Source organism: Plecotus auritus (assembly GCF_963455305.1).
Source record: "Plecotus auritus genome assembly, chromosome: 7".
NCBI lineage: Eukaryota > Metazoa > Chordata > Mammalia > Chiroptera > Vespertilionidae > Plecotus > Plecotus auritus.
The window spans coordinates 135,462,662-135,479,940 of NC_137774.1; the positions used below are offsets into that span (position 1 = coordinate 135,462,662).

General features: G+C 40.2%; 2 protein-coding genes across 3 annotated transcripts in view; one reads left to right on the forward strand and one right to left on the reverse strand.

Annotated features, from left to right (window-relative positions):
• IQGAP2 (IQ motif containing GTPase activating protein 2) overlaps nt 1–17,279 on the reverse strand; it is a 285,446-nt gene that overhangs the window by 70,261 nt on the left and 197,906 nt on the right. For both annotated transcript variants that reach the window (XM_080680284.1, XM_080680285.1), the window contains exon 13: nt 14,734–14,897. In XM_080680284.1, coding sequence (XP_080536410.1) covers nt 14,734–14,897 — 164 coding nt within the window. The remainder of the gene's footprint in view (nt 1–14,733; nt 14,898–17,279) is intronic.
• On the forward strand, nt 3,118–10,424 carry F2RL2 (coagulation factor II thrombin receptor like 2). The gene is made up of 2 exons (XM_080680286.1): nt 3,118–3,304; nt 7,351–10,424. The coding sequence occupies exons 1-2, from the start codon at nt 3,241–3,243 to the stop codon at nt 8,484–8,486; spliced, it is 1,200 nt and encodes a 399-aa protein (XP_080536412.1). The 5' UTR covers nt 3,118–3,240; the 3' UTR covers nt 8,487–10,424.

Genomic DNA, 17,279 nt, shown 5'->3' on the forward strand with positions numbered 1-17,279 from the left:
AATCAAACAAAAACAGTGGTTGCCCTCAAGGAGCTGACGGTTTAGTAGAAGAGACAGATACATAAAAAATAATTATAATACAATGTGATGAGGGCATTAGCTGTAGAAACACAATCTAGAAATAGCCAATATAGGATTAACATAGTAAGTAGGGGGGTTGAGGTACAGGGGAAGAAAAGAACAGGTAAAGAATAGCCTCAGAAAGGAAGTGATAGCAGCAATAAAAGGTATTGAATTACCTTTAGTATTTTTTAATTTGGAGGTTGATTCTTATGCTCTTGCTACAAATTTAGTGCTGGCATCTTATTAACTGGGACTTCCAGATAGCAACTGTACTTTCTATAAACTTGTCTAAGATTGCAAGCAAAATTTTATCAGTAGAAATTAAATATTGTGGGGAAGGATGAGCTGTTCCATTAAAAAAAAAAAAAAAGGGAACAGTTGCCCATGTGTAGAAATAAGCATCATGTACTAAATCCTGAAGCAAGACTGTGACGAAGAGAAGGTAGCTCATCGGAGCCATGGAGTACCAGCTTCATCAATTAGTACTCAAGATGGTGAGAAGCAGGAAGGAGAAATAACACTCACCAGCTCTTTTGGCAGGCTTCAACCCTGCCTCTCTCAGACACTAACATGAGATAATGTAGGTGGAAGGGGTTCTGAAAAATGAAACACAATCTTTTATTTCAATCCTGCAACATCTGGGAGACTGGTGAGGAAGGCCTGGCGCCTGCTTCCCCAATCCTCTCTAGCTAGATCTGCCATATGGGAACCGTCAGCTGTTAGTAAGATTTCCCATTTCTTGGCAGAATGAATGGGGAAGATTCAAACAGGAAGTAAGATGGGAAGTTGAAGACTGGAGGAGGAATAAAGAAACAGGGGAACAAGAACTATTTTTTTTTTTTCTGTTTCTAAGACCAAAGGGAACCTATAAGATACAGCCTAAAAACAAAGCTCCATACAAGTTCATTGATGTATGTCTTAGTTTTTTTTGTGGGTATTTACCAAATTCTTTCATAACTTATCAGTGTAACAGATAAACCATACAAAATTTTACCCAGATGAAAAGGAAGTCATAATCCCACTTCAAAGCTGTTGGTATTTGTTTTAAAAGCTAAACAGAAGAGAGACTTTGCAAATCAAATGAATTCAAGTCAACAGTTTAAATCATGTCTTCTTGAAATAAAGGTTGCTAGAGTTAAATGCAAAACCAAGAGTGAAAACCAAATCCTACCAATGGAACATCCCCTTTTTAATTGCTCTGTAGAAGACTGGAATTATTATATTTACAGGATGGCCACAGCTCCACCTCCAACTTAACAGCCAGGTTCAGCATATGAGTTACAAATGGATTAAGTGAACAGAAACCAGGCCATCTGCAAATCAAGCCATACATTCCTGAACCTAGGTGACTCCTAGAAAATTTTAAACAAAAAAGTACTCTCTCAATATTTTGTGGTCTTTTGGTTATTTCTACAATAAAATAGCATTCTATCTCAGTGTGTGTTACCATATGTTATGTTGTTGAAGTATTAAAGACTGACTTAAATTTTTTTTTTTAAAAAATTGATTTCAGAGAGAGGAAGGGAGAGGGAAAGAGAGGGAGAAAAACATCAATGATAACAGAGAATCACTGATTGACTGCCTCCTGCATGCCCCCAACTAGGAATCGAGCCCACAACCTGGGCATGGGAATCGAACTGTGACCTCCTTATTCATGGGTCAATACTCAACCACTGAGCTGCACCAGCCAAGCTTAAAGACTTACTTTTGATTGCAAAACTTGGTGGGGTGAAATTTAATCAAGGTGTGAAAACTTTGTAAAGATCAATTCCTCCTTAGCTTATCCCTCAAGCCTTTAAGTTTCATGTGAAATTTGCATTTTTCTGATTCTTGCTGCATTTTATAGGCAACTAGAGGCCCGGTGCACGAAATTTATGCACTGGTAGGGTCCCTAGGCCTGGCCGGCAATCGGGGCCGTTTGGGGCCTTCTGGCTGCCAGCCAGGGCCTTCCTTAATTCCGCACCACCCCCTGGTGGTCAGAACACGTCATAGTGAGTGATTGAACTCCTGGTCTCCTGGTTGAACTCCCGAGGGGACACTTTGCATATTAGCCTTTTATATATATAGATAGGCTGATGGGTTGCCTGGCTTAGCATTTGACCTTAAATTTTGTTAATTATAGGAAAATTGTTATAAGGCAGTATTTTTTCGAAATATTAAATCATATCCTCCCGAATATAACTACTCATAAAAGCTTATATGTTACACAACAATGTGACTACCAGTATACTTAACACTACTGAGTGGTGTTAAATTTAATGTGATAACACTTAAATAATGGTTAAGATGGTAAATTTTACATTATGTATATTTCACGACAATTTAAAAAAACAAAGCCTGTTGTAGACCTGCTCACCAACACCCATGGAATAAAGGGAGTCCCCTGCATCTCAATGTATTATGATTTGTGTTTAATCAAATAGTGTGGTTTTACCCCCTTACTTTGACCCCCTCCCCCCACCACACACACACACACACACACACACGTTATCTGACCCTACTGAATGGCTCAGGATATGATGAGCTATGGCAAAAGTTCTGGCCAACCACTGATGACACATTCGGGTCATTGTGACACTGATGAAGAATTTTCAGAGTAATCGGCACTTCATCAATTTTAACTTCATAAAAAATATTTGGTTTCCATAGTGTATTTAATTTGTAATTATATAATGAATTTCAGAATTAAGATTTGAAATAGCTGGGAGGATAAAGAAAAGGGTCATTTCTGAAAGCTAATTATTAAGTAGAAATCGCATTTTTAAATGGAAGCCCATTTTTTAAATGGATAAAATGAGATATGGGACAGAGTGAGCACTAACTGCTGGTCAGCCTGTATTTTCAGCTTACTTCTGTAAAGGACTGTGCACTCTGCATTCTTTCAACGCACATAAGCATGTGGGAGGAATTTACAGCACCCATTCAGAATGGACTACTAGGGGTGGGTAAGAGTTAAGTGTCACGTGCTCCAAGGCTCCCTCTGAGTCATACACACTGAAACCTGAGTGCTGTCCCACCCCTTCGCTGAAGAGGTCCTGGGCCTGCCTGCGGAGCACAGAAGCACAGTTCACAGAGCACTGCTTCCATTGGCTGTTTCCACATGGAACTGGGGTGAAACCGTGCTCCCTAATTTTATACGTTTGGTAACATTTGGGAAACAGGACGCAGGGGGTCAAAATGAAAGCTCTCATCTTTGCAGCTGCTGGAGCCATGCTTCTGTCACCCACATTCTGTCAAAGCGGTAAGCCCTTTTCTTATGGGGTCGGGTGGGGGTCCTGGTCTCTACAATTAATTCAATAGTGAATTTCCTTTGTGACAGGTTTTTGATTTTCTAAGCATTTCCTCTGATTCAGCAAAGATGGCACTTTTTAAAGAGATTTAAAAAAACCCCTATGAGTATACTTCCTGGTGAGGTATAAAGGGGGAAAAAAGGATATTCTCAGAGATCAAGTGGTCTGCTTTCAATAATCAAAAGGCTAATAAATTAGTGTTTCTTAATAAGATACCGTTTTTTACTCTCAGTGGTACCAGAGAGTTATAGTTTTCCGTGCCCTCATATATGATTTTTAAATTTTAGAAATGAAATCTCCCGAATACTATTACTCAACTCTTAATGTTTTTCTATTTTATTCAACACCAGCTCGGGATAAGTCTGCATCTACAACTCTTACCATTAGGTCACAATATAGTCAACATTGTTAGGAGCGAGAGAGCTGGGCAGAGAAACAACAACGAGAGGGGGAAAACCCAAAATTAAATAAAAACTCCAGACCTCTGTTAAGGAATGTTGCTAAAATTCACAGCTGGAATCACTGAGGTGGTTGTAGGAGAGCCCTAAGAGAATCAGCAGATGGTAGCACATGTGGGATTTATGAATAGGATTAAGTGGATGAATCAAAATGCAGGAGAATCCTAAAAGAATTGAGGCTTGTGGAGGTTCCTTCAAGATGCTGGTGGGGTTTGGAGGAAGTGAAAAGGGGGGAAGAATTCAAATGTGACAAAGTAAAAGGCAGTGAGTTTACTTTTTTCAGTCAGTTCGGGGAGAAAGGAGACGTGGCTCAAGTCCACTCCCTTTGGACCAGTGCCCTTTCAGGCCTTTCCCCGGGTTGGCAAACATGTTAGAATCATTTTGTTAAGTGGAAACCTGTATAAAGAATTCAGCAAATTAAAAAAATAAAATTTGGCCCTGGCTGAGTAGCTCAGTTGGTTAGAATGTCCTCCCAATATGTCAAGGTTGTGGGTCCGATCTCCAGTCAGGGCACGTGCAAGAGTCAACCAATGAATGCATCAACAAGTGGAATAAACAGATCAATCTCTCTCCCCCTTTCTCTCTAAAGTCAATTAAAATTTGTTTTTACAGTGAGTACTGTTCTTAAGGAAAACCACATAAGACCTGTTCAAGCTGAATCAGATCAGCTCAAATTCTCATGGAAAATGGAATCCAGACTGTCAGAGTCAGTGTTTAGCATGTTTTTTGGCATGATGTCTTGCTCAATCACTGGAATTTTCTGAAAACTGACAAACACTTGGTTTCAAAAGCTCTCTTATCAGATCCTGAAGGGAAACAACTCGGACAACATATTCTTCAGCCACCATTTACCAGCTTCATGCTTATCTGGAAAGGCACATTCTATTTGGGGGATGTCAGGTACAAAAATCTCCCGAAATGCAAGCTGAGCAAGAGGATTTGTGTGGCTAAACTCAAGTGTCACACCACATGCCTCAACCTGCCTCACAGTTCACCTCTAAACAGGCACAAACCACTGCCACTTCCCAGTTACTTTTTCTTTTCTTTTCTTTAATCTACTTTCCCCTACATAGCACCGAGCACCTCCCTGCCCCTGTTTGTTCAGGTAAAATTCTTCCTTTTTGTGACACACTGGATTAATTCAGTTTGTGCAATCTCAGGGTTGTGAGGGAGGCTTCCATTTCACCTGGGGCGAATGGTAGAGGTGAAAACAGGAAGAGAAATGGCTTTGAATGAGAACCAGGTTACCGAACACTAACCTCAAGTATTCAACACATAGGAATTCAGAGGTCACATGAAAAGGAACTGGCAGAGAAATAGCATTTAAAATTGGCAAGTAGGAAGTTTAAATTCAGCATGAAAGTTTGCCTCAGGTAACAAATTTGAGAGAATCTACTTTCAATACATGTCAAAGATTAATTTATGGAAAAATTATATAATGATAAACAGGTCTGAGTACTGAGGTTTATTTTGTTTTTGAAACTGCACTTTCAAGAATTGGGATTAGTAATATCAACAGGACACGTAATGCCAAATATTTATAGTATGTGGTCGTGTTTTTATGCTTTTACCCCCATTTCCAACTTCTCAGATCATCACATCGATTTCATCTTCTGATTTTTCTTCCTTTGTCTCCTGTCCCCTTAAAAATCTGACATTTGGATGTGTTTTTTTTCTTCTCACATCTCTCATTAGGCTGTTCAGCCACTCCTACTAAATTAAACCACACCTCTATGCAGACTAAAAAATCCGTACCTATCATTTGGATTCTTGAACTTTAGGACTCCACACCTAAGGCCTTCTACCTGTCCTGGGACAGTTTACACTCTAATATCCCAGCAGCAACTCAAACTCAGGAATACTCAACACCGAGATCTTCGCTTCTCTTTGTGCTGTCCCCTGTCCTTGGAGCATCCTCCTCCTCCAAGTCATCTTTGCCTCCTGCCTCTCCCCCACCGCCTCCATGCCCAGTTAGATGCCAAGTCCCATTGAGTCTCCATCACAGTCTCATGTGTTCATCTTCACCTTTCCACTGCCATTGCTCTAGTCCTGTAACTCACCATCTTGAGGTTAAATGAGTACACTAGACTCTGACACTGTGCCCCTTGCTTCCAATTTCTTATCTATTCATTTTCAGTTCTTCTCTACACTGTCAACAAGGTCATCTCAAACACAAGTCAAATCATGGTTATATTAGTTTCCAATTGCTTCTATAACAAATCATCACAAATCAGCGGTTTAAATAAAACATTTATTATCTTATATTTCTGGAGGTCACAAGTCCTAAAGTCAAGGTGTTCATTCTGGAGGCTCTAGAAGAGAATCTGTTTTCTTGCCTTTTCTTAGAAGCTGCTTGCATTCCTTGGTTCATGATTCTTTCCATCTTCAAAGCCAGAAGCATAGCGTCTTCAAATCTCTCTGACTTTGACCCTCTCGCCTCCTTATTTTAAGGACTCTTATGATTACATTGGGCCACCTGGACAATCCAGGATACCTCCCCATCTCAAGATCCTTAATCACACCTGCAGTCCCTTTTGCCATGTGAGGTAACACATTCACAGTCTCCAGGCATCAGCAGGTGGAATTTTGGGGGTGCCACTATGCTGCCTACTACAACGGCCATCCCTCTGTTCATAATTTTTTTATGTGTACAATTCCAGCATCTATCAATGGGCACACGATTCCTTAGGACAGTTTAGGGGCCCTTCAGAGATGTGGCTGTAACCTAATCTTTCAACTTCATCTCTCAGATGAACTTTACTAGTATAAGTTACATTTTTGTGTAACTTTTCTCACTTATCTGAGAGTTGAAGACAGGGAGAGAGTTTATTTAAAACTTTATGCAGTAAAACAGGCAATAAACATTTACTGAATTAACTTATCTGACATTCCTAGATTCCATGACAGCCCATACTATGCCTCTGCCCATTCATTATCTACAGAAGCTTATGCCTCTATTAAATTCCATCTCTTTATGAACCTTGCTTATCTTTATTTACATTCATCTTTTCATTGACATTTTACTCAAACAACTGTCAACTACTGTCTAAATGCTTATATAGTTTATAATTATATGACATTGGTCTACAATGGTCTGATGTGCTATTTTGTTTCCTCTAAGAATATTATAAATTCCTTACATCTATTTTTTGCTCCTGCATTGGCTAGCATGGTGCTAGGCATATGATAAACCTTTGATTGCCTGATCTACAGTGATTTTTTTAAAAATAAAAATGACCTGCCTGGCTCAGTGTTTGAGTGTCAATCTATGAATCAGGAGGTCACAGTTCAATTCCCAGTCAGGACACATGCCCGGGTTGCGGGCTTGATCCCCTTTTGGGGCATGCAGGAGGCAGCTATTCAATGATTCTCTCTCATCATTGATGTTTCTGTCTCCATCTCTCCCTTTCTCTCTGAAATCAATAAAAATGTTTAAATAAAAAATACAAATGACCCTACACACATTGTATTTTATGTCTTCTGAACCATAGATATGGCTCAGCAAAATATCGTAAGTTAATACTTCTTTTTAATTATAGGTATGGAAAATGATGCAGATGACTTGGCAGAGCCAACATTGTCTATTAGGACCTTTCGTGGAGCTCCCACAAATGTTTTTGAAGAGTTCCCCCTTTCTGCCATCGAAGGCTGGACAGGAAGCACAAATGTAAAAATAAAGTGCCCTGAAGAAAGTGTTTCAAATCTCCATGTGAATAATGCTACCATGGGGTATCTGAGCAGTTCCTTAAGTACCAAACTGATACCTGCCATCTACATCCTGGTGTTCGCAGTGGGTGTGCCAGCCAACGCTGTGACCTTGTGGATGCTCTTCTTCAGGACCAGATCCATCGGTACGACCACCTTCTATATCAACCTGGCCATTGCAGACTTTCTTTTCTGTGCCACACTGCCCTTTAAAATAGCTTACCATCTCAATGGAAACAACTGGGTATTTGGAGAGGTCATGTGCCGGGCCACCACAGTCATCTTTTATGGCAACATGTACTGCTCCATTCTGATCCTCGCCTGCATCAGCATCAGCCGCTATCTAGCCATTGTCCACCCTTTTACTTACCGGAGGCTGCCCAAGCGCACCTATGCCTTGGTAACATGTGGATTGGTGTGGGCAACAGTTTTCTTGTACATGCTGCCATTTTTCATTCTGAAGCAAGAGTATTATCTTGTCCACAGGGACATCACCACCTGCCATGATGTCCACAACGCATGCGAGTCTTCATCTCTCTTCCAACTCTACTATTTCATCTCCTTGGCATTCTTTGGATTCTTAATTCCATTTGTGGTCATTATCTACTGCTACACAGTCATCATTCGGACGCTTAATGCATATGATCATAGGTGGTTGTGGTATGTTAAGACGAGTCTCCTCATTCTTGTGATTTTTACCATTTGCTTTGCTCCCAGCAATATTATACTCATTATTCACCATGCCAACTACTACTACAACACCGACGGCTTATACTTTATCTATCTCATAGCTTTGTGCCTTGGTAGTCTGAATAGTTGCTTAGATCCATTCCTTTATTTTCTCATGTCAAAAATCACAGATCAGTCCACAGCTTATCTTACAATAGTGAAATCACCAATGGAAGCTGTCTGTGAAAACACACATGCTTGGGACCACATGTGCGTAAGTGCAAGGAGCTCCATTCTCTAGCTCCCTTTCGAAGCTCCTAAGAGACAGTGCTTCAGAAACAACACTATTAGTATTTTAAGAACTTAAATGCAAGAGAAAAGATAGCACCACTCTCTTTATGGCAGTGGATACATTTACCTGACTGGCACTTTAAGCTCTTTATCGCTCCATCTTCCCTCCTTCTATGAGCTTTCTACTCTAGATGAATTGAAGGAGAATGGGGCAAGGGACAATGATAAAAGCATGGAGAGAAGCTAATATCTCAGATTTTGGTACCTGGCATAATTTTTTATTCTTCTGCCTTCTTCCACTTTCATGCTGGGGGCTGCCTCATTAGCTGACTCTACCTTTGTAATATCTCTTACTGGGATCCATTACCTTAGTCCCATCTTTGTCTTCCAACCATTCTCTTCCCAACCAGCCTATCCTCCACTTCACCAGGCCACTGCCAGATTTTTCTTCCTCAAATATCAGTTTGAATACTTCACTCAACCCTCCCCCCACCCCAAGCTCACTGCAGCATTATTTATGATAACCAAGCTATGAAAGCAACCCAAGTGCCCCTCAATAGATAATTAGATTTAAAAAGCTGTGGTACATATATACAATGGAATATTACTTGGCCATATAAAATAATGAAATCATACCATTTGTGCCAGCATGGGCCTAGAGGGTATTATGTTCAGAGAAATAAGCCAGAGAAAGACAAATATCATATGATTTCACTTATATGTGGAATCCAAAGAACAAAATAAGCAAACAGAATTGAAATGGACTGATAGATACACAGAGAGAATTGGTGGTTGCCAGAAGCAAGGGGGCATTGGGGCACTGGGAGAAAGAGGTGAAGGGACTAAGAACCACAAGTTGGTAGTTACAGAATGGTCACAGGGATGTAAAGAACAGCATAGGAAATATAGACAATAATATTGCAATAACTATGTATGGTGCCAGTTGGGGTACTGGAAATACCAGGGGGAACACTATGTAAAATATGATTGTCTAACCAACACACACACACACACACACACACACACACACACACACACACAGAGCTCGAAAACCTCCACGGACTCTCCACTGTTTTAGAATAAATGATTAATCTTTAGTTTGGCATTCAAGGTTAACTTTCTAATTTTACTTCCCAATAAACCTTGCCTGTGATGTAGACACTATCCAAGCTTCTTGCTTTGCTGTGATGTGATTTCTCCTCTTTTTGCCTCTGTCTCTAACTGGAAAGCTATTTCTAACATGTTTGCCTTAATTCTTTCCATGTGTTAAAGCCCTCAAAGGATCATTCTTCCCTGATTCTCAAGCTAGAAGTTCATTGTTCTAATCTGAACTTTCAAAGCATTTTATTGTATTTTTATTATGGTACTTATATATAGTTCATTTACATACAAATATTAATTCCATAAACATTTAAGCACCATGTATTAGTATAGTAGAGAGGAGCTTGTTCTGTCCCTTCATTGTGCTTTTTATGGCAACCCCAGGCTCAAGTTTTTTCAGGGTCTGTGGGGCCCTGCTCCATGCTTTACTAGTACATTGTCATGTGGCTGAATGTATGAAAGAATAAAATCCCAAAGCATCTTAGCAGCATGAAAGTCCATTAAATTCCAACAGAGAAAGCAAGGTATTCTGTATGACAAGGGACAACACCATTTTTAGTTGGACATATAAAAAAAATTAGGAAGCTAAGCTACGAATATACTCAAAATCATATACAAGTTTAAAATGCCTCCATTATTTTTGTGGCTTAAACATAGTTTTTAATGGGAAAAAGGATATTTTGTTATAAACGCCCAGCATCTTCCTGTAGGTAAATGACTATATTTCCCTTAGTTTAGGGATTAGACAGAAGGTAGGATATCAGTAGTTAAGGGCATAAAAGATTGCGGACGTGAATTTTCAAGTCTGTAAGAATGTGCATTGACCAATATACTTGTAGTGACCATCAAAACAATAAAAAATTTAAAATGCATAATTTTTAATGTGCAGAGTTTCCTATTTCATTGGACTTAAGTTAAAAAACACCCACACATGCCCATAAAAACCCTTTATAGCATGTGTGTGGTTGTGTGAAGAACAAAACTCAGGTAAATACTAAAGCAAGCAAGAAAAACAAATCTAAAATAAGTTTCAAGATGACAAAAAGGTAAATGTATGGAACTAGTTTTTGCAAATAAAGTCATCAACTGCAATACAGTTTTATCTATGGAGAACATGAAACAATATTCACTTGTTAAAAAAAGCACACTTAATTTTTATGCAATAAACTACATGTAGCAAAACAGAACTTTTGGTGGGGATATAATTCATATGTTCTCAAGCAAAGCCTTCAATTTAAAAATAGCTCAAAATTCACTGCCCCTGGTGAACAAAGTGTGTTCTCTGCTAAGTGTATGCCAACATGCCCTTTACCCAGACTTTCCCCAAGAGACAAAAAGAATTTGGTGCCTACACAACGTTATACTTGAAATACTATTACCAAGGCCCAAGTAATACTTACCATATAAGGATATTTTATATGGCCAAGTAATCCTCACCAACTTACACCACTGTCCTTTAACTTTGATAAAACTCAGCATCCATTCTTTGAAGATGTTATCATTGAGACCTTTAACACTATATATTTTACAAGCTTTATTTTATACTGACAATACAAGTAATATATTTCCTTCTATTATTTTCCATGTTTGGACCGTGGGAAGGCAAGGCACAGAAATACCACCATAAAACACAACTGGAAACTACTACTATCAAAGCAACAGAGGTTAAAAAAGAAATGCAGCTCTAGCTGGCTTGGTTCAATAGATAGAGTGTTGGCCTGCAGACTAAAGGGTCCTGGGTTCAATTCCAGCCAAGGGCACATGCCCGGGTTGCAGACTTGGTCCTCAGTAGGGGGTGTGCAGGAGGCAGCAGAGCCATGATTCTCTCTCATCACTGAAGCTTCTATCTCTATCTCCCTCTCCCTTCCTCTCTGAAATCAATAAAAAAAAATATTTTTAAAAAAGAAAAGAAAGAAATGCAGACACCCTACCAAATAAACAGAACCAGATTTCCCCCTCCCCAACCCCGCAGGGAAAGAGATCAGGCTGAAAAAAGAAAGTTTCAAAACTGATGGGCAGAGAAAAAAAATGTTGAAAAAAATAGGAATGTAACCAAATCAGATTCATAGAGCAGAATAGTTTTAAGTCTGTTAGCTGTTCCAATACAGTTCAAGCCCCTAATTTTATTGGACAGAGTACTTTAATGCCCGAGCTAGAACCCAGCTCTCTATGCTCATATTTAATGCTCTAATCACACTATTAAAGCCACTGCTTTCACACTGAGGAAGGATGCCCAATCGAGAGCTGGCACCTCATAATCACTCAGGGAAGGCTTTGGGGTGCTCTGGAGGGGTGCTATGTGGTTCTGCCTTGATTCAGAACCTTCACAAGGGAATCCTCTGGCGGGGGGTGGGGGGGGACCTCCACCGCCTGCCTATGAAACACTATGAAATGTTTGTGGAGTCAGGCTCACCTCCAGGACAAACCCCCAAGTGGCTGTGGGCAGGGCATTACCTTATAACCCTATAAGACAGGTACTACATGTGTAGACTGAAGCATAGAGAATTTTGGTGACTTGACTAAAATCCCTACTTAATTTTTGGCAAAACCAAGATTTGAATAGTGCCTTGTGTCCAAAGCAAACAAAATTTATCTTAAAATGCCGGTAAGTGTGCCCTGTGCCAGGGCCACAGCTACATCAGTGGCAGAAGCAGGTGGCAGCTCACTCTTCCTAGTTGACAGGGTCTACTCTCCTCCCCTGAGATGTGGGAACACAAGGCTTGGATCTGCGTCTCATTCTCTCACTCCCTGGCCTGGCATTCAACCCAGGCCTCAGGTCATTCACATCAGGTAAGAGAACCCCCATCCCCCACAGTTGCTGGGAGGCTCAAATGAAGATCCGCGTAAGGGCACCTGCACAGCGTAGGTAGGGGTAAGCCCTGCTGCTGCCGTGCCAATCCGAGGACAAACAGCACAGAAGGCCCCCACCGTAGGGAACAGTTTTCTTCACCTTTAATGAGGAGTGAACAGGGTTTAGACTGTTTTATTTTTTTCTACTTTTAGTGAATTTTTATTTATTAAAGATTTATTTTGCACAGGAAATACATAGTACAAAATTTAAAAGATTGGGAAGTGTTTCTTCCTCTTCTCTAGTCACTCAATGCTCTTCCAGAGGCAACCACTTCTGTATGCTGCTGGAGACTACATGATGCCAAAATATTTCTAACGCTTTGAGACAAAGTTAGTTACTTTGAAGGGAACACCTGAATTGGAGCAGTCCTGTTCTAGAAACTAGACTAAGTTACTGAGGGAATTGGCCCTTTGTGAGTTGTTTACCTTGTATTTTGAAAGTTTAGAAACATTGAGTAAATAATACATGCACTCTGAAAAAACTTAAAAGTCCAAATAGTACAAGAACAGAGAAAAAAGAAGTATCAAACTTTCTATCTGGTTCACCTTCCAGATGGTGTCTTCTTTCAGAAATATTCTACACACATATAAGCCCACATATACACTGAGTGGCCAGATTATTATGATCTCTGAATGCATAATAATCTGGCCACTCGTGTGTGTGTGTGTGTGTGTGTGTGTGTATATGTATATATATATGTATATTAGAGGCCCGGTGCATGAATTCGTGCATGGGAGGGGTGTGGCCAGCCTGGCCAGTGGGAGGGGACATGGGCTGTTGGCCGGCCTGCCTGCTGGTTGAACTCCTGATCGAGGGGACAATTTGCATATTAGCCTTTCATTATATAGGATATACACTGAGTGGCCAGATTATTATGCATTCAGAGATCATAATAATCTGGCTACTCAGTGTATATGGGTGTGTATGCCATTTGTGTATGTATGCGGAAGCATACAAACACTTAACACACATATTAAATATTGTCCAATATAGAACCATCATTCTTTTCTGTGTATTTCACTGTATGGATACACTGCAATTTAACCAGCCCCTCCTGATGGACATTTTACTTTTTTTTTTTGTCTTTTGCTATTACAAACAATGCTGCAATAAACATCCTTTCCCATCTGCCTTAATTATGTTTCTGAGTCACACAGACTGGGGCATAGTTCCAGAAATAATTACTTTTTTGGGGTAACACTTAGCTTCATTATCTATAAGATGATGATAATGATAGTTCAGAGAGCTGTTATGAGGACTATGTGAGAATATGCACAAAGTATCTAATATCTAATATCATGCACAGCAAATATCAGGTGATGAATAAATGTTTGCTCTAACCAAGGGTGTATTTCCCATCTCAGATAAGGCAGTTCCTGGTTCCAAAGTCTCATATAGAGGAGATGCTCACCTCTTTTGGGTTGACTAATACATGGGGACATGAAAGGTATGAGTGGCTAGCACCCAAGCAACATCCCTCCCACTCTCAGGTGACAGGTCATACAAGGCTCACCACTCAGCCCAGTACCCTTCTAATGGTGGCCAGTATCTGTCTGACTCCTTATAATATCAGTACAAGCTTCACACTCCTTATAATATCAGTACAAGCTTCACAGTCAGATAAACCATCTGCTCTTTATGGGGACTCTGGCCAGGTCAGTGTCCTATGTCCAGAACAAACCATGCTGGTTCCTCCCTAAATCATCCTGCTTTCCACCCACCTAACCAACTCTTCCTTACCTTCCAGGCACAGCTTCTATTCTATCTCAACTGCAACTGCTCTTAGGATTCTAATCCGCAACAATCCCAACCATCTCTGAGTCACCCTGTGCACTCCTCATTTTGACGCTTGCCACATGCCTATCTTGACTATTATTTAACTCTTCTATCAGAGCATGCCCACGGCCTCAATCCATTTTTCAGCATTGAGGATAAGGACAGAGAACATTCAAATGGTGTCACGTGTTCCTTGGATCCCCTTTCCCGTTCCAGATGCTATATACTGCACTATGCACACAGCATGTGCTCAGAAAACATCCAAGAACTTGGACTCTGAACAAAAGCTCACTCACGACTGAGTTTTTAGGAAAAGAGTGGAAGCAGTCATCAGTTCTGGAGCTGGCTTCCTCCTAATGTTTGACGCCAGGAAAATGACAGTGCTATTACTTCCATTTTGATTCATAGGCAATTGCTGGAACAAGAGGCTCCTAAGCTTTAGGAAAAGATGGGTAAAAAAAATCCTCCCTTCCACCTTTTCCCTTACCTAGTCTGTAAATGTGAAGGAAATGAACTTACTGAGACTTACCTTCAGTTTCTGTGATTTGGCGTGGTATAAAACATCCTGGTAGTGCTGGGCATGGTTGGGGTCCACATCTCTAATCTTAGCTGTAGGTAACTGCAGACTTTCTAGTGTCTTTAAAGGATCTCCTTCATCAATAGCTTCATTGATACACCCCACAGCCACAACTCCTGGAAAATGAAGAACGTTTTCCTTTTAAACCACAGTACTTTATAAGTTCTCTAGAATCAGCAATTGCAAAGATGGATTTCGCGGGGTGGGGAGGGGGGTTACAGACACAAAAAAAACTATAAGAGCTAATAAACAAGTACAGCTAAGGCTGCGAGAGATAAGATCAGTGTACAAAAATCTAATGTATCCCTATATATTTGCAATGTGCAATCTGAAATGACAGTAAGGGAAAAATCCATATATAATAGATTCTAATTATAAATAGAATAATTACAAAAAGAATAAATAAGAATAAATTTAACAAAAGAAGCATAAGGTATGAAAGATCATTGAAAAATATTAAAGATGAGTTAAATAAATGGAAAAATCATCTCATGCTCATGGCTCTAAAGACTTAATATTGTTCAGATGGAAATACTCCTCAAATGGATTTACAGTTTCAATGCAACACCTAACAAAATACTAGCTGCTTATTATTTTTAACAGACATTGCCAAGCTGATTCTAAAACTCATATGGAAATGCAATAGACCAAGAATAAAAAAATGCAATGTTGAAAAAAGAACAAAGTTTCCCTAGGTGGTTTGGCTAGGTGGATAGAGCCTTGGCCTGTGGACTGAAGCGTCCCAGGTTCAATTCTGATCAAAGGCACATGACAGGGTTGCGGGCTCCATCCCCAGGGTGGGGTATGCAGGAGACTGCCGATCAGTGATTCTCTCTCATCATTGATATTTCTATCCCTCTCTCCCCTCCCTTCCTCTCTGAAATAAATTTAAAAAATATATAAAAAGATTAGTGCATCTAAACTATAAAAAAACTTTAAAAAAGGAAAAAAAAAAGAAAGAAAAAGAACAAAGTTGAAGGACTCTTCCCAATTTTGAAATTTACTACTAAAGCTACAGTTAATACTGCATTGTACTAGGGTAGTGGTCGGCAAACTCATTAGTCAACAGAGCGGCAAACGGCCGCTCGCGAGCCGCTGTTTGCCGACCACTGTTCTAGGGTAAGGACAGATATACAGATCAATGGAATAGAATTTAAAATTCAGAAATAAACCCTTACAGTTATGGTCAGTTGATTTTTGACAAGGATGCCAAGACAATTCAACAGGTAAATAATAGTTTTATAACAAATGGCCCAGGGCCAACTGGATAACCACATGAATTAGAACGAAATTAAATTTCCTATATTACTCTATGCACAAAAAATAACTCAAATGGATCACAGATCTAGAAGTAAAAGCATCTATAATAAAAGCATAATATGCTAATTAGACCAGACAGCTGAACAACCTTCCAGATGTCCTTCCCGACGAAGCCGCCGTGGCAGGGGCCCGAGGTGGTTAGGGGTGATCAGGCAGACAGGCAAGTGGTTAGGGGAGATCAGGCAGGCAGGCAGAGGGGTTAGGGGTGATCAGGCAGGCAGGCGAGTGGTTAGGGGAGATCAGGCAGGCAGGCGAGTGGTTAGGGGTCATCAGTCAGGCAGGCAGAGGGGTTAGGGGTGATCAGGCAGGCAGGTGAGTGGTTAGGGGTGATCAGGCAGGCAGGCAGGCAGAGTGGTTAGGGGCAATAAGGCAGGCAGGCAGGTGAGCAGTTAGGAGCCAGCAGTCCCGGATTGCGAGAGGGTGCAGGCCGGGCTGAGTGACACCCCCCACCATGCGTGAATTTCGTGCATCGGGCCTCTAGTGAACAATAACACTCTTGGAAGAAAACATAGGAATAAATCTCTGTGGCCTTGAATTAGGCACTACTTCTTAGCTATGACACCAAAACCACAAACAACAAAAGAAAAATTTAAATGCATGGTATGTTACAAAACTTAAGACTTTTGTGCATTAAAGGACACCATCAAAGAAAATGAAGACAACCTACATAATGGGAGAAAATACTTACAAGTCCTGTATCTGATTAAGGACTTGTATACCTTCTACGCAAGTGTGCCAATATGCAAGTAACTCTTACTATTCAAAAGTAAAAAAGAAAACCCAATTTAAAATGGGTAAAGGACTTGAATAGACATTTCTTTAAAAATGGGACACAAATGGCTAATAAGCACATGAAAAGATGCTCAATATCATTAGTTATTAGGAAAAAGCAAAACCCAGTCCCAGTGAGATACCACTTCATACCCACAAACCATAACAAGTGGTGTGAGGATGTGGTGAAACTGGAATATACATTGCTGGTGGAAATAGAAAATGATACAGTCACCTTGGGAAACAGGCAATTCCTTAACATATTAAACACAGACCACCACCATATGATCCAGCAGTTCCACTTCTTGGTATGTACTCAAGGGAATGGAAACCATATGTTCATACAAAAGCTTATACATGAATGTTGACAGAAGGAGTAGTCATAGTAGCTAAAAGTAGAAACAACC